The 23,812-nt window shown below is 34.2% G+C and overlaps 1 protein-coding gene across 5 annotated transcripts in view; it reads right to left on the reverse strand.

Moving 5' to 3' along the window:
- Positions 1-3,836: 3,836 nt before the first annotated feature.
- Positions 3,837-23,812, reverse strand: part of LOC127702610 (uncharacterized) — a 214,008-nt gene continuing 194,032 nt past the window's right edge. For 4 of the 5 annotated variants that reach the window (XM_052206887.1, XM_052206889.1, XM_052206888.1 and 1 more), the window contains 4 exons: positions 11,164-11,481; positions 9,495-9,613; positions 8,232-8,415; positions 3,837-7,166 (listed from right to left, as the gene is read on the reverse strand). In XM_052206887.1, the coding sequence (XP_052062847.1) occupies positions 6,862-7,166; positions 8,232-8,415; positions 9,495-9,613; positions 11,164-11,481 (926 nt within the window). In that variant the 3' untranslated portion in view covers positions 3,837-6,861. The remainder of the gene's footprint in view (positions 7,167-8,231; positions 8,416-9,494; positions 9,614-11,163; positions 11,482-23,812) is intronic. The other variant, XM_052206890.1, reaches the window with a different exon arrangement.

The raw sequence follows: 23,812 nt of genomic DNA on the forward strand, positions 1-23,812 counted from the left end.
GTAGTCTGATCAAATAAATATGATCCTGCTGAACATAAAAAAATGCATCAGCTTTGAACAGGCATGCATCCATGTTTAATGTAAGTTATAATTGATGCATTGTATGTTGTTTTAAATAAACGTATGTAAAGCATAAACGCATGTACAAAGCTTATATATACAAACATAAATATTTGTGTATCCAACATGGTGAAAATTAACAAAAGACTGTCTTTCAAAAACAACACCAATTTATATCATTCAAATGAACCTGTAAGATGCTATATTCATACTAACTAAACAAAATGAACGTTTCAATACATTCCACTTATTATAAGTCATTGCTTTCCTGTAGAATTTAATGACAATCAAATTTATATATATATATATGCATGTGGATATTGCTCTGTGTTGAAGGGCATACCGTCAACTAGTTGCTAACCTCAACAATGTCGGTCTCTGGTGGAAGGTTGTCTCATTGACAATCATACAAATTCTTATTATTACATTGTAAAAGATTTTGTAAATTATAAAGATGGAGTAATGTGTTAAATTCAATTACCACATAAATATTCTTTTCAAATTCCATGATTTTAACTAGTATACTTTATTGTTTAGGGGTCAGCGGAAGCAAGCCTCTGGGTCCGGGATTTTCTCGCTGTAATGAATATCCATTGGTAACCTTGCGCTCGTTTCTGCTCTTTGGTCGGGTTGTTATCTCTTTGACACATTCCCCATTTCCATTCTCAATTTAATTTTAAAATAACTTTGTGATGATACTAGCAAATATAAATAAAAGAATCAAAATGTTCAAGAAAAACCTTTCTTCTACAGCAGATAAAAAAAGTAAACAATATAATGGTTTCATTTGCGGTGCCATTTCAATTCATGTGACATCAGCTTTGAGATTCTCTCTTATTCTTATGCGTGTTATATTGTCATAATTTAAATCTTTTAGTTCGGTGACGTCATTGCTTTGTCGTTTGATCTTGATCATCATAGGTATACTGTGAATCATTCAAGGATATTACTACCTCGCGCGTGAGTCAAGTAATTCAAATAAGGTGGACACCCCTTACAATATCACCGAAAGTGTAAACTTTTAGCTGGCTCTTCTGCTGTTTGAATCTTGGTGAAAATATCCGGTGGTAGTAGGTTCCAATCTTTTTATTGTGTTTGGTATGAAGCAGAATTTTAATGTGCCTGGTTTTGTTTGCAGTCACAGGAAGTGTTGGCCATAATGCATGTTCTTGGTGTCCTAGATGTTGTTTTTTTTTCAGTTGATCAGAAGGCAAGTTGGCTTTACCGTGTATGCCTTTGCAGAAGATGATAAGTATGTTTTGGGTTCGACGATCTTTAAGGGATGGTAGTTGTAGCTGGTCTTATAATTACTGTCATATTTCCTGGGTCGTAATTGTAGTTTGATGTTATGAACGTCTGAGGTCTTTCACGGAGCACTTCCAACAAATCGGTTAAATAGTTGCCCAAATCATATTCTTCAGAATTGTGTGCCTGCGTCACCACTGTAACTACAAATGTAACTACAAATATTCCACTATAATGGCTTACGTTAAGAATGTTTATCATACTAAATTTGGTAATAATATTGTAACAACAACGTTGTGAATGTTTGATCTAGATCGTTTTTTATGTCAATTTCCGTGTCAGTATGGCGTTACTTTCAAACGCACAACTGATTAAAATTTCTGTTTCATAAATTTAGAGACAGACGCGCACGGCTCAGTACTGGACGCGGGTTTTTAAAAAAGTACTTCTTTCTGTTCGACCTTTCACAACACGCGGGGAATCCGACGAACGAGGTATTAATTTGGCGTGGCCTAAGTTTCTGGATTGAAACTCTATTTTAGTTTAAGTGTCTTTTTTATTGTATGGTATACTTATTACCAGTGTCTTGATATTTTTTTTAATTTCGTCTTTGTTTGAAGCTTTACTTCTCTTTGAGTTCAATTATGGACATTCTTCTAAGGTCATCTCGGTGATTAATTAGATGGCGTCTAGTCATACATACACACAAAATTCTGACACATTATAACGAGGTCATGCCTTGTTGATAGTTTCTTTTGGACTTTCTGTTGATTCGGATGTACGTCTTAGTATCTTATAAATCAAATATCAGAATTTGAGTCCAATCGTTGAAAATGAATTCAACAGCTCATGCCCCTTTATATGATTTGGTGTATTATTTTTTCTTTCCGAATCGGTTAATGCTATCTTCCTTTCACATTTGTTATTGTTTTTCCATCACGGGTTTCCTTTGCACTTGCGCTGTGCGATTGCCGAATTTCTTTCCGAAGTCATTGATACAGAAAAGCTGTCGGCAAATAGACAATAATTCGATAGTAGTACATTTCTGAAAATTGAAAGAATAATGAATTTTCTATTAAAAGAAAGTCTATATACACGTGTTAACTGGTAAAACTTGGCCATTCAAGTATATCAAACACATTTATCTTTTTTGTTAAAGGAGTAAGTTTGGTAAGGGCCATATTCAACCCGGATTATTAAGTTCAATGTTTCAAGATAACAAAAATAAAGTTGATGTAAAGACATGCGGGAAACATATGGCAAAATCAAAGGTACTTTATTTAAATCATTTGCACCACGTGACTTTGTCCCTTTTGATCAAATTACTTCCCTTAGCTTAAGATTGAAAATATAATTTATTATAGATTTGCGGATAATCCAGTCTTTTTCCGTCATGTATCTAAAACTAATGTATCTTTAAAAACTTCCTTTAGCAGATATTTACAAAAATGCTGTGTAATTCTAAGGGAAAATGCTTAAAATTTGACTTTTTACGAAATGGGAAGGTTGAAATCATCATGTTTTTAAATGAATTTGGCCGAAAACTTAAGAAAGCAGGTAAGTTAAAAGTTATTTAACTTTAAAATTCAACCTACAAGGTGTTTCCCTATATGCGAACAAATCATGAACAATATCTTCTTGCATGTGTATTTCTGTTTTGAATCTTGCTATTTTACGATTTTACGTCATTTTATTTGATCTTATATAGCAATTACACAATGATTACGCTTCCGATTTTTAAACTAAAAAGGCCGAAAGATTTCAGAGTAGACAATGTCCATTTGTACACGGACAGAAGCCTAAAACATGTACAATTAACCTATATGCGAACAAATTGTTCATTCGACATAGGTATTTGCATATTGGCATTTTTATTAAAAGGGCTTATATAATCCTATTGTAATGGCTGCCGTCATGATAAGGCAAAATGGCCGCTATGCAAATTAGCAAATTACCCCAAATTTTTCCATATGAGTCAAATAGATTTTTTTTTGTTCAATTTTATTTTAAAGAGTTGATTTTTTTACATTTCTGAATAGACCAAAAATTGAGATTTTGTAAAATTTGACAAAATCGTACGGATTTCAACCCAATTAAGGCCTAGGAAAAACAGAGCGCAGGCGTCGACAAGCTAGACATTAAAGTCAGATATATAAAATAGAACAAGCATTATGTGAAAAGATCTTTTTTGTCGACGCATGCACTGTATGTTTCCTACCTAAAAAATCAATGGAAATTTAGCCGTTTTCATCGAATTTTCGTAGAAAATCAAAATAAGTGTTATTTGTGACGTCCTGAAGTGAACGCATTTATGTGAATTTTGAACAAAAAGACATATTTTCTATCTAGTCATTGTATTAGCTATGCTTCATCGTGATAGTGGTCAATACATCCTAATTTGAAATTGTAGCCAGAAATCGGGACCATTTAATGGCCTTATCGAACCTACTCCTTTTAAGGATCATATGACTTGAGATTCATATTGTTGAAAATACAAAACACTGGCTTGACATAATCACAGAGAAATCTAATAATTTTGTAGTTTTAATTTTCAACGATATGACAAACTAAAACACATGTTCAATGATTCTATGAAAAACTAAACTTCTAAATAGTAAACGCCACTAAACTGGATTATATTAATGTTTAAAACACCTATAACAAATTATGACAAAATCGTTCCACACGACGCATATAAATCCATTAAAACCTTAAGCTATTAAAAATATCACAAATTCATTATACAAATATTCTAACTCATTCCACATAATGCACATCAATCCATAAACACTTCAAATATTTTTTAAATGTTGTGTTAAGGGGACCACCCTTTGATATTCTAGGTTGGGAATAGAATTTTGGAATGTGTCTGCCGGCCTGCAAATAATCTGAAGAAATAAACGGTTGACACAGAGACATGTCTCGCCTGTCGGCATAAAATTCAGAAAAAGACAATCTGATTGACAGCAACGTTGCTAATTATTTCAAAGTCGCTGGACCAACTAGTGGGTAGGGCCCCAAAATGGTTGACAAACTGAAATGTACAGACAGCAATGTAACTCTATTGAAAATAGTGTCTATTGTAAGTAGATCCTATCAAACTAACTTAAGCAGAAACCTTAACATTGAAAATTACTAGTTAATTCAAAGTCACTTGACTATGACCAAGGGGGCATTCCTCAAAATAGTCGTCAAACTGATATGTACTGATAGTAATGCAACTTTATAGAGAATATCATTGATCTATCGCAAGTAGATCCTATCAAACCATGGAAGTAATATTTAAATCAATATTACTTCCATGATCAAACTAACTTAAGCAGAAAATTTAACATTGAAAATTGCTTATTAATTTAAAGTCACTGGTTCATGAATTAGGGGACAGGGCCTCAAAATACTGATATGTACTGATATCAAGTAATGCAACTTCATATTAAACATCAATGATCTGTCACAAGTAGTTCCTATCAAATTAACTTAAGCAGAAACCTTAACATTGAAAATTACTAGTTAATTCAAAGTCACTTGACTATGACCAAGGGGGCATTCCTCGAAATAGTCGTCAAACTGATATGTACTGATAGTAATGCACCTTTATAGAAAATATCATTGATCTATCGTAAGTAGATCCTATCAAACTAACTTAAGCAGAAAACTTAATATTGAAAATTGCTTATTAATTTAAAGTCACTGGACCATGACTTAGGGGACAGGGCCTCAAAATACTGATATGTACTGATATCAAGTAATGCAACTTCATATTAAATATCACTGATCTGTCACAAGTAGTTCCTATCAAATTAACTTAAGCAGAAAACTTAACATTGAAAATTACTAGTTAATTCAAAGTCACTTGACCATGACCAAGGGGGCAGGCCTCGAAATAGTCGTCAAACTGATATGTACTGATAGTAATGCAACTTCATATTAAATATCGATGATCTATCACAAGTAGTTCATATCAAACTAACTTAAGCAGAAAACTTAACAATTGTTGACGCCACCACCGCAGCAGTCGTCACCGGAAAAGCAATCCCTATGTCTCATTTTGCGCGACTTTCGTCGCAGGCGAGACAAAAAATTGCCAAATGCAGGACGTATATGAATATTTTGTACCACAAAATCAGGAAATGAATGTTCACAAAATGCAGAAAATAATTGTGTACAAAAATGAAAATAAAGAAGCCTTCATTGCAACTTGTGAAAATACATATTTCGTCCGCAAAAACAAATAACTTTTAGGGATTTTGAGATGATTTTTTGCATCATCACAGATGATGGAAAACTAAATGAACACCTTTTTATTTCAACCAAGTTACACGTCATATTTGTCTCAGAGTTGACAATGTCCATCTTGACACCTCAAATATAATAAGAACACTATAGAATTTTAAACCTAAGTTTAAGATTAGAAATGAGCATGAACTCATTTAGTTACCAAGGAGGAATACTATAAAAAGTTCTTATTCACAATATAGAATGAATATTTAAACTTTTCTGTTATATGTTACATGTAAAATGGCGCAAATGTAGTTTTTATTTTTTGGCGCAAATGAAATAATACCGTGTGTCCCTTTTGTAAGATCACCATTCAAACGAGATATTCCTTATTTTTTTCTTATAATCATCAAGAAATCATGGATATTGCTAGGGAAATTGACAATTATCACATTTAGAAATTTAGTTTCAACTAGGACTATTATATACTAGTAATAGTCCCAGGTTTCAAACACTGTTTTTAGAACTATAATACTACACACAATTAGCTTCAAAAGAAATATAAAAAAGTATGTGGTAAAAAATATTTACATAAAGTGAGGGGTTTTGGACCAGTAAATTTTTAAGGTGAAAAATTTCCAGCAATAAGGGGAAAAAATGTTCAGCATTTTCCCAATTGCATGTTTACCTCTATTTTGTCATACTTTGATAGAAACAATCGTTGTAAGGCATACATCTCCTTAAAAGGATCAAGTATTATCCTTGAATACACATATTATAAAAAAAACCTGAAAATTGCATTTCAATAATTATATGTAATTTTGTATCTTTCAGTTGATATAAATGTAATCAATTTAAAAAAAAAAAATCACAATATAAAATAAGGCCATGTAATAATTATACAATGGGTATAAAAAACTTTTTTAAAGTCTAAATTGTAGCACCAGAGACACATAAAACCATCTCTGTAACATATACATTAATATGGGGAATAATGAAGAATTGTCAATTAAAAAAAATACCATGTTGACCTGATATATAAATCCTCATCAAAAGCAGGTGCTTGCAGCTAAACAATGTTAACATAGACTGGACTAAATCATCATAAATAGGGATTTATTTTGGTAAACTGTGTATAGATTGAACAACTAATGAATGATTACTTGAAGATGAACAGATAATGAGCATAAACAATTATATTATGATGTGATATCATCTTCATTCTTTTGCAATAAAATCTGTGAGCTGCATAAATAGAGATTGGACACTGTTCAAATTATTATTCCTCTTTCTTTTATTTATGATATATCAGATCTAAGAACGTTTATACTGGAGTGATCATGTCATCTCAGAAAAATCCTGACATGCCAACAGATCACAGTCCTGTATGTCAGTCACTATCATTGCTTCAGTCGTCCTCTTGGTCTGAATTCTCATATAAGACTTTTCGCCACTTTTATTTTTTTCATCAACGAAATCAGTCATTTCATTCGAATCTGTTTCTCTTGTACTTTTTGTACATGGTAAAGCATCCTTCAATTTGTTTCTACAACGTTTATTCCTGCATATGACAATACACATAATTGCTATGATAGAAACACATGCTATTAAGCTAGCAATTATTACCCACTGGTTCTTGTTATCTACAACATATAAGTAATTTGATTACATGATGACTATAATAGAAATTCAAGAATAGTATAAAAAAAAACCAGAATGATACTTTTTTGAATGAATTTATTTTACAAGACCCTAGAACTGTATCAGACAGTTTTCGCTGTCCCGATTAGATCATTAATTGTAATCTTCTCAAAACATTTAATATATTTGAATTCCAATATTTTAAGTTTGAAGCTTACTGCAGGGAAGCAAATTTCCCAATGACACCGCTTTTGTTTTTCACAGTGATGTGATTTTTAGTGAAAACAAAACGATTTGTCAGCAACGATGAAGAAGCAACGAATCGGCCGCGATCGAGAACCTCAAGTATTTCCCGTGCTTAAACAAATATTTCAGTTGGTATTGCAGTCTCACACTTTCACAACGTAAGTCTTAACAGATTGAAGATGCAGGTTTTTCCAACCAATTTTTTGGTTAAGATAAAATACGTAGCCAGGAAATGAAGATTTTTTCAAATGTAAAAAAATGTAATTTCAGAAATGTTTGCGATGTTTTTATTATAGCGAAAATTGCGAAAAGATAGGTTTCGCAAAAAAGTAAAAGCTCGCATTTTAAAGTTTGCTCGAAGACAGAAAAATGTATCCGCAAAAGATGAAATGTATTCATGTGGACTGTTACCTTTTGGCCTAGTATGTTAAAAATCCGACTGAGCTTGTCAGTATATATGCAAGGTTCATATTCATATCACATTAACATGTTTTCGTCCTGAGTATGCATTTAATAAATTTGTCATTTGACGTTAAACAGCCATCCGACCAACAAAAGAGGCAGAATATTCCAAGGGCATATTTAAAACTTATATGTCGAATAGAAACTGACAAAGACTTGGCCAAGTACGAACTTAAACAAGAACACAAAACACTACATAGAAAACTATAGACTGAGCAGCACGAACAATGGGGGTGATCTCATGTATCAATGTTGGACATTCTTTTTAATGAAACATAAGTGGACTAATTCTATAAATCGTCAACATATTCTTTTTCCCGATGTTGCACAGATTTTGATTGCTTTAAACTTCTACATACCAAAACATTCATCGAAAGTTGTCTTTATTGGATCAAGCTGTTTGGATCCTATCAAACAAGTCATGTGTAAGACGCCTTTGCAGAATCCATAATCTTTTATGTTTAATGTCAAAGTAAATGTTACTTTGTAAAAAAGCTGGATAAGCTCAGACTTTGTTATCACTTTTGAAGTAATGTCTTTACTCTGAATAAAAATATTAGTTAATATTAGTTAACGAAAAAAGCGATGATAATTATATGTTTCTGAATTAATGATGTGACATTTTGTTTCGTGCACCTAATAACATTTTGTTAAATTATTTAAATGATTTTTTCCAGTTAGTTGCATGCTATATATTGTTTTACAAAAATTGTAGACTGCGATGAGAAACAATGGTTAACTTCGAATTATTCTAATTATAAACGTTTTAGTACTGTGCTAAACAAATAAATAGATGGTAAGTTCGTTATGAAAATAAATATTGCAAGCTACAGAGCCTGATGTGAATGGCTTATTTTATGAGAATAAACACGATCTACATTTTTGATGTACTAGAAGATCTGTATCTTGAAACAGAGTCCGCATTAACAAATGAAAACAACACTTTAAAAACTTCGTGCGTCCGAAGCGCCTTTATGAATTTGCATTTATCAAGAATGCCCAAAGCCGAATATTTGAAATCCAAGAATGTATAAGAACCGAAATGGTCGAAGAGCTATATGATCAAAAACGACCAAAAATAAAAGCCAACGTCATCTAAGGTCAACTTTGCCTGACAGAGTAGAAACCTTAGTTCCTTAAACATTCCTTAATTAATAAACGGACAATTGAAAAAGGTTTGTTATAAATCGTGTCAATATCGAAGTACTGACTACTGAGCTGATGATACCCTCGGGGACTGATAGTCCACCAGCAGCGGTATTGACCCATTGCAGTAACAAATGAAAATAACAAGATATAACAGTGCAAAAATAACAGTCGGCACTCGGTTTATCGAGGACCAAGTTACTATGTATACTGCTACGTTGATGATTGGTCCGTTGATTGAGTAAATATTCAAATGAGAAGATGTGGTATGATTGCAAATGAGACAACTCTCAACAAGAGACCAAATGAAACGGAAATTAACAACCATAGGTTGATATGTTATCGAAAATTTATTTCCACACTAGACTTACAAACACTTTAATATTATTCAATTAGCTCAACGGACTCGTGTTCAATAATGTGAAGGTCGAATTAAAAAACAAATCTTGTATGTAATTTCATTTCAATACACTTACATTGAAAGAAGTAGTGCAGTTTGGATATGGATGAACTTCTTTGAAATCAACTCCCATAGTCAAAATGGTGTGGTCGTTAAAAGAGTATCGACTGTCTAGTGTACTATTCATAGGATAACCTAGATGTAAAATAGAAAGAATAAAAAACTATACTGTCAGAAACCTTTAAATTATCATTACTTCTTTTAATAAAACATAATCATTCAATTCAATTCATTTGGAATTTAAAAAACAAGCTAGCATACTTAGTAAGTCGAAATCTTTTCATTGCTTGTAAAACAGTAGTTCAATTTCTAATGAATTCAATCCAGATCTTATTAAACATTGAACTGTAATGTTTAAATGTCTTTAATTTTAAATGCATTTAAATCTGGTTTAATACTTTTGTTTATGAAGGACAAGTTCTATTTATATTCATGATTATATGCAGATATTTTCGATTAAGAATCTCATTAACTTTGTCATTATTGTATAGTGAACTCTCAAGCGTTCCAATATAAACATTTACTATAACTGTTTCCGAATAGTATATAAGATTAAACTCATCAAAGATACCAGACTTAAAATTTGGAAGCCAAACGCGCGTTTTTTCTGCAAAAGACTCGTCAATGACGCTTGAATCAAATTGTTAAATGTCCAAATAAAGTACGAAGTTGAAGAGCATTGTGAAATCAAAATTTCCGAAAGGTTTTACCAAAATACAGCTAAGGTAATCTATTCCTGGGGTAAGAAACCCTGAGTTTTTTTAATGATTCAAAGTTGTGTAAACAGTTAATTTAAAAAAAGATATCAAGAATTGTCATAGATATTGGACAACACACGAGACCAAAAAAGCACCTTATTCATAAAACAAACAGATGTACAAACAAAGACGAACAACACATGGTCCAACTTTCTGTTGATCGTATCGATCTCATTAATCTCGAAATAAAGTATACTGCAGATAGTTAGATCTGTTTGATATCGACAGTGGGTGGTTTTTAGAACTAAACTTCACTAAATTTGTCTCATTGGTAATCATTCCACATGTTCATATTTTCATATTTTAATACGCCAAAGGCGATTACATAAACTGGATTTTTCTCAGTATGGGATTTCCATTTGTATTTTAGAACATACCAGGAAGTGATCAATTTCTCCCGACTGACGAGTTTTGAACGTCACCTTGGTATCATCCACCTCTTTTTACCTTCCTTCATAAGGACAATATGTGTTTCCAAGTTACTACAATAATCAAGAACTTATCATGCTTTCCTAAATAGAGAGTTGTAGCTTTCATGGACGCAATTAAACCAAAGAATTTTTCATAATTTTGTTGAAAGCATCTGTTCGAAATCTTCAAGAACACTTCCATTACTTCAGTGACTGTTACTGAACATTTATGTTACATAGGATCACGGATATGTTCCATGTGTACTAAAATAAATCCAAACATCATTTCCCGCTTAATGAATGCAGCACAATGAGTGTTATAATGCATGCTAACACTTTCTTCTTCTTCTACAAATCTTAGCTTTGATCAGGTTCATATAGCTAAGTCTTTTAGTTTTTTCGGGAAAGTGTATGTCCGTCTCCATCTTTTATGGTCCTCTCAGCATCTTCGTATACTATTACAATGAAATAAATAGATGTCATTATTACCAATGATGTATACATGATTTCTACTTACATTCATAATCATTTCCGATGTCCAGGGTTTTTCTATCATTTTCAAATCCATATGAGCATCTATATGAACCCGTTAAATCTTGCTCGCTGAAGTTTTTAATTACCAGACCAAAACCATCAGGACTGTCCGTAGTATTGTATTTTGATATTTCAGATGGAAATCCATTAAACGATAACAGTTTAAAATCAGACGCCAGATATAAATGCCATCTTTTTGTACATTCGTCACAGCTATGATTAGAAGTCTTGTTATAGTTGCAAAAAAGTTCGACGTCTTCTCCAAATATAACAGGTTTAGTTTTCATCATCCAGTAGACAGCTGTAAATACATATAAATAGATGATTATTGTATGTATCACATTTACCCATGAGGGCATTAGCCTGATTTGGTGTAACTAATTTAACCAAATATATTATAATGCAAATGATAGATTTCACAAATTAACGATGTAGGTCCTCAGCTATTTGACGTTATTTCATAGAATATCCCTATGCATTTAATGTCATCTTGGTGTAATATATATTATATTTTATGTGTTTTTGTGCCTTTGATCAGTCAGGTATTCCAATTTGTCCATAATATAACTCATTTTTTAATAAGTTTATCAATCTAGTGTATAAAATACATGTAATTTTGATGTAATGAATAATTACAAATACCATTATGATAATCATGTGAAAGAATAAATCTAAAAATCAGAGCACACTTAATTCAATACTTTGACACAAGAACTGACAGAGGGTTGATCATTATCATTTCAAGTGGTGTTACAATAATCTTGTTGGTTATTATGGTTAATCTGGTTGCCAAATATAATTAAACTGTTACAAATTTTAATATGTTGACCCCGCTATAATTGGTTTTCTAGTTTTTTTTTGTCCTCTCATTCTGTTATTGAATAGTATAAGGGGTGACATTGCTGATAATGTTTTAATAATCGTTTTCGTAAATCTTGCTTTAACCATTTTGATTATTGTTTTATTTTGGCGTGTTTTATTTTGGCACTTTATTCATAGGATCCAAGATATCCCAATGTACGGTATTCCAAATATACGATGATTTATATGACTATGAAAAAGGTCAGTACATATAGATATATTCTAAAACAATTTCTAGGTTTTTTCTATGTAAATCTTAAGTTCTTTCAACTCGACGTACGAAATGAATATGTATAAACACGCCTGCATGCTAAACATAGCCTTGGGGAAAGCATTTCAAACCTGGGATCTCGCGAGATAACTTGACATCCTCGATTTCATGAAAGTGTTTGAAGTAGCAAATTTTAAGAGCATCCTGTATTAAAACAAAAAGAACAAAGACGCGCATAGCTAGTTGCCACAGCAGACAAAGTCTGTTGATGCCATGGACAAAAAACATTCAACAGTCTTTGTTAATTCTACCGAAACTATTTAATAAAATTCTTAACTATACTAAACTAATTAATGAAACACTTCATAAGCAGTAGCTGAAGACACTACAGTTAACGATCCTCTAAATTAATTCCAGTTGTCAGATATTTCAAACCAATACTTCCCCCCAAAAAAGGGAAAAAAGAAAATACATTCCCAATAAAATCCATATATATATTTTATATTGCTTTGCCTGTGAACTATTGCATAAGGCAATGGGTCAGAAAAGGCGAGATTGGTTTATTCATGAAATTATAATTACATTGTATGCATTAAATGCAATCACAAAATTTCTAGTTCAATATTTCAAACCTCTATAAGATGTAAATATGCATGTTAATAGCAACGCAAGACAAACCTGTCTGTTGGAAGAATCTTCGATGCAATATTTTACGGTGCTTTAAAGTTGACACCTTTTTCCGCACTGACATTTCCATTATATCTTCACACGACAGACTGTGTGAAATATGTCATTTAAAACCAGATAAATCAAGACACGAACACACAAATCCAGCAAACGCACAATTTGATATTACCCTATCATACACAATAACATAATTGCGACAAAAGACTGAAAAATCCACTAAAATCAAAGATTGAGATACCTTCCTAGATTTGGTCTGTTTTTTATAAATCTCATCTTCCACCTCCGCAATAAACTATTTACCCCCTCAATTTTACTTAATTCAAATAGCTGACATTCTCCCATTGAGAAGTATAAGACTATGCTCCTTCTGAAACATTCAGATAAGCAGTTAACAACACCTGCTGTAGTAGACTGAAATTTCCTTTTAAACCAGCAATTCTTCTGTTGGTAACTGCTGTAACAATAAACAAAGGTCTTTTGACAAGAACATGCTGCAAATATTTTGGCAACCACCTCTGGAACTCCACATTTTTCATAGGGAGTACATCGTCCATTTCCTGCACTATGGCTGTGTAAAGGTAATCTCCAACCCGTGAATTATCTGCTCAATTATCATTTCCTGTGTCAGTTTCTACCAATTTGGCAAGAAACACCTTATGGATATTGAATGTCGAATTCCAAACGTTCCGGCTGAATACAACTTGGTGAACTTAATGTTTGTTCAATGCCGGAATTCCTTTTAGATCGGTCTATATAAGGTAACAAGCCTCTGGATGGTCTAATATCAGATTTTCAATAAACAAATTGTGGCCACCATCTAACCTTTTCTCTCTAGAAATCTCACTTGGTGCCAGTCTAGTAGTGGCAACTTGTGTAGAGCTTTATAAAACGTCTTTCTGAACAGTTCATTGTCCGCCTAATTTAGTTTCTTCTTATTATATGTACTACGAATAAGGCGTTTAGCTTTCTTCATGTCCTTTGTAAGAATATACAAACTATTCAATCACCATAAGGTAATAATACAAATGCGTGTTTTAGTCTTTCCTCATTACCAGTTATCTAAACACTGTCAATATCTGCCACAACTTGCTGAGAGGTCAAAGAAGGAACCAACATTGACTATGATTTACTTGACACTAGAACCTGCAGCATAGTCATCTTTTTCACAGGCTTTCACAAGAACATTGTTATCCGTCCCCTTTCATTTAAATTAGAATCAATGTCCTTTCGAACCACACAAAATCATCATCGTCTTCGCAGTTATCATTACCATACTGTGAATTGGACGGAAATCATTGGAGTCATTGAATTTATTTTTACTATTTTTCGTTAGGAAATTCTTCGGCCATCATTTAATGCCAGTCGGTTTTCCCTTCCTCTTAGTCGAAGTTTTGTTTTTACATATCCTTGTGAATTTTATCAGCGTTATCGAACTCAAACTATTGATACGTTGGCCTGCGTATGATTCCTCTTCACCGAGTATTTAAAGGGTTGAGAGATTCCAATATCACCAAAAATAGTAACTAGTGACACAAACGAAAATCTTAATTCGAAGATAAAAAAACCTGTTCACAGTGTGATTGAATTTATTACGAAACCATTTGGAACAACGAAGAAGGCGCTCCCTGGTCTATTTTTAGCACACATATCTTAATGAGGATTGTACTGTCGATTGCAATAAACTTTCATAAGACAACCCTACATGAAACTATCAGAAGTGATGTTTCTGATTTATTTACTCCTGGGCTACAGTATTTTTCCAATCTCAGCAAAAGCATAATCAAAGCACTGCTCGCTGTAAAGTGAATTGTCGTCTAGTTCCATTTCGGAGCCTTGTATAGCTGACTATGCGGTATGGTTTTTGCCCATTGTTGAAGGCCGTACGGTGATCAATAGTTGTTAACTTTTATGTCATTTGGTCTCTGATTAAGAGTTTTTTCATTGGCAATCGTACCCCATCTTCTTATTTTTATAGTCAATGTTTGTGGGACTTTAATTTTTCATCCCTATGTAAACAAATTACAGATGACTATACTTGTCTTATTCATAAATAGCTATTGACGATTGAGTTTAAAACTAAAAGAAATTATTCAATGAATGAACAAAATAATTCTAGAAATTCATACGTTTGCTTTATTTACCAGGTAATATTGGTGCTTGCTAGCGTCCTCCCTTTTGGAACAAGAACAACTAACTTAACAAACTATTACCAGTCAAATATATATTATATTTATATATATTATGTACAAAATAAAGAATGTGGTATGGTTACCAATACAACAACTATCTACATGAGATGAAAGGGCCCGGCTTTAAACAACTGCGGGTCACCGTACGTGGTTGTGTTCATTGTTGAAGATAGTATTCTCTATTCTTGATTTTATTTTATGTTCAAATTTCTATTAAGGTTTTTACAAAATTATTGATGTCTAAAACTGTAATCTTGGACTGTATCTAAAAGTTAACTGCAAACAGTATATTTAAAAGTTATTTAAATGGAGGAAACGAAAAAAACAAATATTCAAAAATTATTTAAATGGAGGAAACGAAAAAAACAAATATTCAAAAATTATTTAAATGGAGGAAACGAAAAAAACAAATATTCAAAAATTATTTAAATGGAGGAAACGAAAAAAACATATATTCAAAAATTATTTAAATAGAGGAAACGAAAAAAACAAATATTCAAAAGTCTGGACAATTTTTTGAACATTTGAGACCTTAGTTTCATAATAATTTCTAATTTTGTAAACGGACAATTTTAAAAAATCATTATAAATTATGTAAGTACCGAAGTACTGATTACTGAGTTGATGATATCATCGTCGACTTATAGTCCACCAGTAGCAGTATCGATCCAGTGCTGTTAAGAGTGAAAACAACACTTTATACATCACATGCTTTCGTAGCGCTTTCAAGATGTATCTTCAACAGGAACCGATAAAAAACCGAATATTTGAAAGCCAATAATGCATAAGAACCAAAACAGTTGAAGCGTTATATGATTAAAAAGGATCTAAACTAATGATTTTTTTACATTAAATACCTCACCTTCATAGATTTAGATATCAGTCCACTCGCTGCATTATTCAACCGGACACCAGCCAGAAAAAAGAACTATACCCCTGTGACAAACAATCGCATGCGCGCCCTAACCTTCATCATTTTTTTCCGGTTCCATGGTTCATGCTGCACGTTTTTTGAGAAGGAAAAAGTTTTTTGCTTATCCACGTATTTTTTTTGTATAGAAAATTTATATTTATATTATTTCAATAGTAATTTATATCAATTATTTGTCTTATTTGGATAATTTGTGGTTTGTTGTCCCAGATTGTCATTCAGATGAGTTTTGTGATAGGAGTATGGAGTTTATCCCTGGTGTTTCTGGTGTAAGTCTGGAACAGGACTAGGTGGCCTATGAATTTTGCCTACCCTCCCATGCCTATATGGGTATGCCCAACTTGCCTCCTTAACCTCAGCCCTTCGATCCGTATTCGGCTCAGTCAGTTTGGTCTGGTCAGGGTTTCGGTGGAAAGCCGTTTTCAGAATCATCCTCTTTTAAGGATGACATAAGGACTCTTACCACTTCTATCTATAAGATACAAGTAACTGTTATCGCAAAATTCATTGAATAAGGTAACAGGCTTACCCTTATGGAATCTAGGGGTCTGTCTCAGGATCCTCCACAGGACCCTCCCAGACCTTCTAGACATCTGGTGGAAGATGATTCTGTTTCCTTGGCTCCCAGAAGCCAAGAAGGTAACTTTCGTGAAGACCAAGGTGCTTCTTCTAATAATGACAGTGTTGGGAGCACAGAGGGAGAAGCTATGATTTCTAAGGAGCCTTCTTCAGGCAACCCCTCTGAATGTCTCAGGAGTCTAGTTTATTCTGTTCTTATGGATGTGTCGGATATACCCATGTCTTCTCCACCAAGGGTTTCGTCTGCCCCTTCAGATTTTATGGCTTACTCTGGTTTAGTCAGACCAGATTTTAAAGGGTATCATTCTTTTCCAGAGTCGGGTCATTTCACAACAGTTTTGTCTTTTGTTAACTCGTCTTTGGTTGAGAACCATGCTAACACTAGCAGAACTGGTGGTAGTAAGTTCTCTGGTTTCGGACCTGCCTCTTATCCAGGGAGATGTAGATCTAAGGACTTTGATGTTCATGGATCTCCCTTGGGTATGTCGGCTCCTATCTGTGATAAGGTTTATTCTGGTTTAATGGGTTCAAAACCTGTGGACGGTCTCAGACTTTCTCAAGCTTCATATGTCAAGTCAGAGAATAATCTGAGGTGTCTTACTTTTGTTCTGGATACAGCTGAACACTATTTGTCTGCAGCTGGGTCTCTCTTAAAGGACAAAGGGGAAGAATTTTCAGACTTGCAGTCTATGCTTTTACAGGTAGACAAGAGTCTTGGAATGTCTCTATTCCTTATTCTTGGCACCTTGGCCAATTTTACTCTTGCTAGGAGACAGGAGATTCTTGCATCATCGACTGTCTCTGAAAGTCTCCAGCAGAGACATGAGTTCTTCTCTAAGGACAAGTTGTTCTCTGTTTACTTGGATCATGATCAGCTACATGAGGAGGTGAATAAGGCTCCTCCTGTTGTCAAGGTGGATGTTAAAGTCACTGATGGGAAAAGATTCGTCAAGACTACTCAGATTAACAAGCCTTCTTCCTCTCATCAGCACAAGCTTCTTCTTCCTCTTCTTCTTCACAGCCTATGAAGATATCAGCTGTATCTCGTCCTAACCTTTCAAGTGGCAAGAAAGCCAAAGTTGCAAAGGGTAAGAAGCAGGGTCAGTAATGTGTTGTCCCCTCCGTTAAATCCATCCCCACTTGTAGAGGAAAATTTTACAACTCCTCTTTCTCATCTTCCAGTGGGGGACATGATTTCTAGATCAATGGTCTCTGATAACTTCAGACAAGTGTGTACTTTCGATTTTACGGATGGGATTGGAGCTTTAGTTTTTGGAAAAGTCTCCCCTTTCTCCTGTTCCAATCAATCTGTCAGTGACAAAGGATTCTCGAGAGAATCAGTTGTTACAAGACGAAGTGAACATTCTAATTATGAAGGGTGTGTTGGAGGAGGTAAATCCTCCTTTTCATCTAGGGTTTTATTCCCGGCTGTTCTTGCTTCCCAAGAAGAACGGGAAAATGAGACCGGTTCTAGACCTTTCTGTTCTGAATCAGTATTTGGTGGCCCCACATTTCAAAATGGAAACAAACAGGTCAATCAGGTCGACACTTCATTCAGGAATTTGAACAACCTCTCTAGATTTGCTGGATGCTTATTTTCACATCCCGATTTCTCCCAAGTTTCGTCATTTCCTGAGACTGGTTTGGGCTGACAAAGTGTACAGGCTATGCCTTTTGGCCTTTCTACTGCCCCCCTAGTTTTTACCAGGATGTTTTAGACTGTGGTGTCTTATCTTCATACTCGGGCGGTACTCATTCACTCCTAACTAGACGATTCTTCAGATCAAGAATCATTGCCGATCACTTCTGGAGGAACACACCGTTTTGGCTATTAGCCAATTACTCCTGAGACTGTTTTTGTTTTATTTCATTGGAAAAATCATAGATAATTCCCAGTCTAGATTTCATTTTCCAGGGAGTACATTTTCGGACAGATATGGGTCTAGTTCTTTCTCCAGAAGAGCAGACAATCAAGGTACATCATTAGTCAGTGCTCTGGTGCAGTTTTCAACTGTTCCAGCTCGTCAATTTCTTCAGCTGGTGGGTTTCTTGATATATATCATGGACGTCATTTCACTGGGACGTTTACACATTCGTCCTATCCAGTCGTATCTGACGGAGTTTTGGCACCAAATGTCTCAGCTGTGGGAGGCACCTGTTCCAATTCTTCCCCGGTTGTTACCTCATCTTCAGGGGTGGCTTCAGGAGAAACATCTTCTGAAGGGAGTTTTGTTGGATCCTCCAGACCAGTCTATCTCTGTTTACAGATGCGAGCTTTAGGGGTTGGGGAGGTTATCTGGAGGGAAGAACAGCTCCAGGTCTTTGGCCAGGTGCTTAGTTGGAGAAACACATCAATCTTCTAGAGATGAGAGCTATCTTACTTTCTCTACTTCATTTTAGGCTGTGATTTACGGTCAGTCACTACTGGTTGCCACGGACAACTCCACAGTAGTGTCTTATCTTCAGAATCAAGGGGGAACTCATTCCTTTTCTCTGTATCTTCTGAGCAAGGAAATTCTCCTTCTGTGTCACAGTCTCGATATAATTCTGTCAGTGAGACATGTTCCAGGCAGTCAAAATCTTCTGGCGGATGCTCTTTCCCGTTCGCGTGTTCCAGTGAACACAGAATGGGAACTTCATCCGTCAGTGTTTTAGGAGATCACTCTTTGTAGGGATCGTCCTCATATAGATCTGTTGGCCACCAGTCTGAATCACAAGTTGGAGACTTACGTTTCCCCCATTCCAGACGAAAAAGCTTGGGCAGTAGATGCTATGATCCTATCTTGGAAAGGAATGTTCAGTTACATGTTTCCCCCCTTTCGTTTTCTTCCCAAGATCTTGCACAAAATTCAGAGGATCATTGCAAGATCTTATTGCTCCGGTTTGGCCAAGACAGTCTTGGTTCCCAGAACTACTTCTTCTGTGTTGTGTAAAGCCGTTTCTACTTCCTCTAATGCACGATTTATTTTCTCAGTTCAAAGGAAGAAAGATTCATCAGGGTCTAGAAAATCTCCATCTGCACGCTTGGTTAATGTCAGGAATTTCCTCAAAAAGGAAGGCTTTTCTAAAGAAGCAACCAATCGTATCGCAGGGTCAGTCAGGCAATCTACACGAGCCGTTTATGACTCTAAATGGTCTTTTTTCTCTTCTTGGTGTCAGTCGAAACAGATTGATCCTCTCTCAGTTACTGTGCAACATCTTTTTGAAGAAAAAGGTTATACTCCGTCTGCAATAAAGGGATATAGATCTGCCATAGCCAGAACTATATGTCTTTCAGGAGGCTCAGATTTTGGTGATAATGAGTTTTTGTCCTTGTTGATTAAAAACTTTTGCATTAATAGACCTCGTCAAAGGCGTTTGGTTACTTCTTTGGAATTATATTAAGTCTTGAAGGTTCTTCAGTTTCCGCCTTTAAACCTTTGCATTCAGCGTCCTTCAAACATTTATCTTACAAATGTTGTTTTCTCATAGCTTTGGCTACTGGTCGTAGAAGGAGCGAGATTCATGCCTTGTCTATTTCTGAGTTTGCCTCCGCTTTGCGGCTGTTAAGACCTCAGTTTCACTTCTTATTGATCTTTCTTTTCTAGCTAATAATCAATTACCTGATAAAGGTTCTGGGTTAATCACTATTCCTGCCTTACCTGCTTCTACAGGTAATCAGGTTTTGTGTTCTGTGAGAACCTTGCGTTTGTACCTAGCTTCGTCAGCAAAATTAAGACCTGCTGGTTCTTCTAGGCTGTTCATTCCTATTAAAAAAGGAATTTCTGACATTTCTGCTAAAACCGTTTCTACCTGGATTTGCAATACTGTCATGTTGGCCTATAAGTCTGTTTCATTTGAAGTTTTAGCTAAATATCAAGTTAAAGCTCATGAAGTCAGAGCCCTAGCCTCTTCTTGAAATATTTTTAATTCCTCCTCTATGTCGGAAATCATGTCTGCTGGTTTTTGGAGGTCAGATAGTGCCTTTTATAACCATTATTTACGCTCTATGCCTCTTCATTGTGACAACCTCTATTCTTTAGGACCATAAGTTGCTGCTCAACAGGTTGTTTTCCTCCTCCTAGTGAGGGGGATTCAGCATCGTTAGATTCTGTTTATCTAAATTTATGAAGGTGAGGTATTTAATGTAATAAAAATCAAATTTTTAGAATTAAAATTTAGTTTTATAACTTAAATACTCACCTTCATAAATCTGAGGCCCCCTCCCCTTCATCCCCCTTGGTGCCTGGCAATTCAAGGAACAAATGATGAAGGTTTATGGCGCGCATGCGTCAGGTGGGAGAGGTTGTCACATGGGTATAGTTCTTTTTTCTGGCTGGTTTCTGGTAGAATAATGCAGCGAGTGGACTGTCATCTAAATTTATGAAGGTGAGTATTTAATTTACAAAACTAAATTTTAATTCTAATAAATTGATCTTTAAAAGGATCTAGGTCAACTTTGCATGATGATATTGAAACCTTAGTTTATTCACGACTTCTAAATTTATAATGGAAAAGTTCGTTACAAATCATGTCAGTACTGAAATATTAACTATTGAGTTGAAGATACTCTCGGGGACCGATCATCGACCAGCACTGGTATCAACCCATTGCTTTTAAAAATGAATGATGTTATACTTTAAAAATTCCATTGGTTCTTAGCAGTTTTCTGGATTTACCTACATCAGGAACGCTCAAAGCCGAATATTTAAAAGCCAAGGATGTTTAGAATCGAAACAGTTAAAAAGAACTGAAAAATAAAAGCCAATTCCATTCAAGGTCATCTTTGCCTGACGGAATTGAAACCTCTATTTCTTAATAAAAAAATACCCGTACCAATTTTATTGTACCAGATATGCATTGCGACAACAAATGTCTCTTCTGTGATGCTCGAGATCAAAATATTTGAATACTAGCTAGTATTCAAAACACTGTATTAACAAGCACAACATTAAACTGCAACAGTATTGTCACAAAATTTTTTGAAAAACTGTGGTCGTACTTATTTAACATTCAAGTGTATTTAGTAGGGATGTCAACTCGGTGAAGATATACTAATCGATTACTCGTTGGATTTACCGAGCGATACTCGAGTACTGGCTCGGTAAATCATTTACAAAATGTAAACAAAAAAATTAATTTCCATTTTATGTATTGTGGGTCGTTGTCTTATGACCCTCAACATTATTACCTATGACTAGATAACAGTCCAAGGATTTTTTCTTAAAATCAGTAGCTCATTTACTACATGTACTAATTATGTAAACTAGTAATAATCTAATCAAGTAATTATTAATATCTATAGAAAATTATTACTCAAAGAACAGTATTTGGAACCGTAAAAAAAAACACTTTTAATGATCAACAAAGGGGGATGATTAGAACTTACTGATGCCATTATTCATTTTCTGAGGGTCGATACAGGGTGCAACGAATTTGTTCTTAATTAAAAATATTATCTTGTCAACTTTTTCTGGGACGTAGCGATTTTTCAAATTTATTAAGCAACTAACAGTCCTGCTGATGAAAACATATGCTCCGACGGTACAGAGGTGGGGGAGTGACTAAGATTAATTTAGCTAAAAGTGTAAGCCTAGGAAAAAATGCTCTTGTTCATATATCCTCCATGTACCTCTGTTTGGAGGAATTTTGAATGACATTCGAATCGTATTTTAATTTTTATTAATTTTGGTTAATATATAATTGCTCCGGAGGCCCTCTCAATAAAAATATTTTTTGTTTAAACTTAAGAAAACAACAACATTCTAATAGGAAACCGATTAGTCGAGTATCATTTTGGTAATCGATACTCGGTACTACCGAGCGATACTCGAGTACTCGTTGACATCCCTAGTATTTAGCTATACAAATTTTCATTCATTAGTGTTTGTGGTGATTTGTAATGCCAGGTAAATCGTGTTTGTATTATTTGCTTTAAAATAAGATCCTATCCAATGAGAAAAAATCGGTATTGAATTGACTTTCAGGTATGACAATGCAATAAGAAGATTTGGAGTTCTTCGTTTAACACTGGGTTTCTCATGATGAAATTATTATTTTAACACTGGGTTAGTTAAGTCAATATAACATTAATATCCAAAATGACAAAAAAATCTTTGTCACGATACAGCCAAAAATACTAAAGATGGCGTTAAATACCAAAAACCAATCAATCAATTATTCTGTATTATTACATAGAGATGTGGTATGATTATCAGTGGGACAACTATCTATTAAAGACATGCGGGGAAGGGTGTGAACAATTACAGGTAACCGTACGGCTCCAACGATGAGAAATAACCCATCAGTTTTTATTGGCAGTCGAACCCACCTGCCACAAGCGAGGTTGGTAACTATACGCATGCGTATTGTGTTCATAAATTTATGCAGTAAAAACAAATAAACAAAATAGAGCAAAGGGATTCTTCGTCTTCATACAAATGTTAAGACGTGTTCACTGATCAAAGTGATGAACTACTAAATTTTATATCACTTAACTGGCACTTTATCAAGTATGACAAGCTATGCAATTGTATAGCAAAACGTGTAAAGACCCCGATCGATGTTATCAAAATATTTTTTACAAAATAATTGTGTGTGTTTGTCACAAAATGTTGAAAATACGGATTTTTCAGTCGGGTTTCAATATTAAATCAACAACCGACTTAATTTGATGGAATGCTGAAAAATCTATAAAAAAAACGAATTAGCAATGATAAAATACATCAGTCTATAAATTTTTTTTCTTGAAAATGTCACAAATCTGTCTTTCTTTTTAACTCGTTATTTCTAAATACATTAAACTAAACAAAATAGAATATCTAATATATAGCAGAAGAAGAAACTAATTCGAAGTATTTGGCACGATGAACTATTGACCCAAGTTGCAAATATAGCAATCTTACGAATGCCCCGACGTAATTAAACTTGGATTTGAATACTCTAAATCAATCAAAATAAATGTGTGGTGAACTATGTAGGACTTTACTATGGAACGCTACAGCTGCCTTATGATGACGATAATCATATCATAAAGGGTTGAAATATAGCATGGAGCAAATTTTTTATACTATTACGACATTTGACTATACTTCTCTGTCAATTTTCTATATCACTAAGATTAATTTATATACTATAAAGACGTTTTGATTTTACTTTGTCGTGAAGACATTCTTTTATACTATGAATACATCTT

This window comes from Mytilus californianus, unplaced genomic scaffold (genome assembly GCF_021869535.1).
Source record: "Mytilus californianus isolate M0D057914Y unplaced genomic scaffold, xbMytCali1.0.p SCAF_5, whole genome shotgun sequence".
Classification (NCBI taxonomy): domain Eukaryota; kingdom Metazoa; phylum Mollusca; class Bivalvia; order Mytilida; family Mytilidae; genus Mytilus; species Mytilus californianus.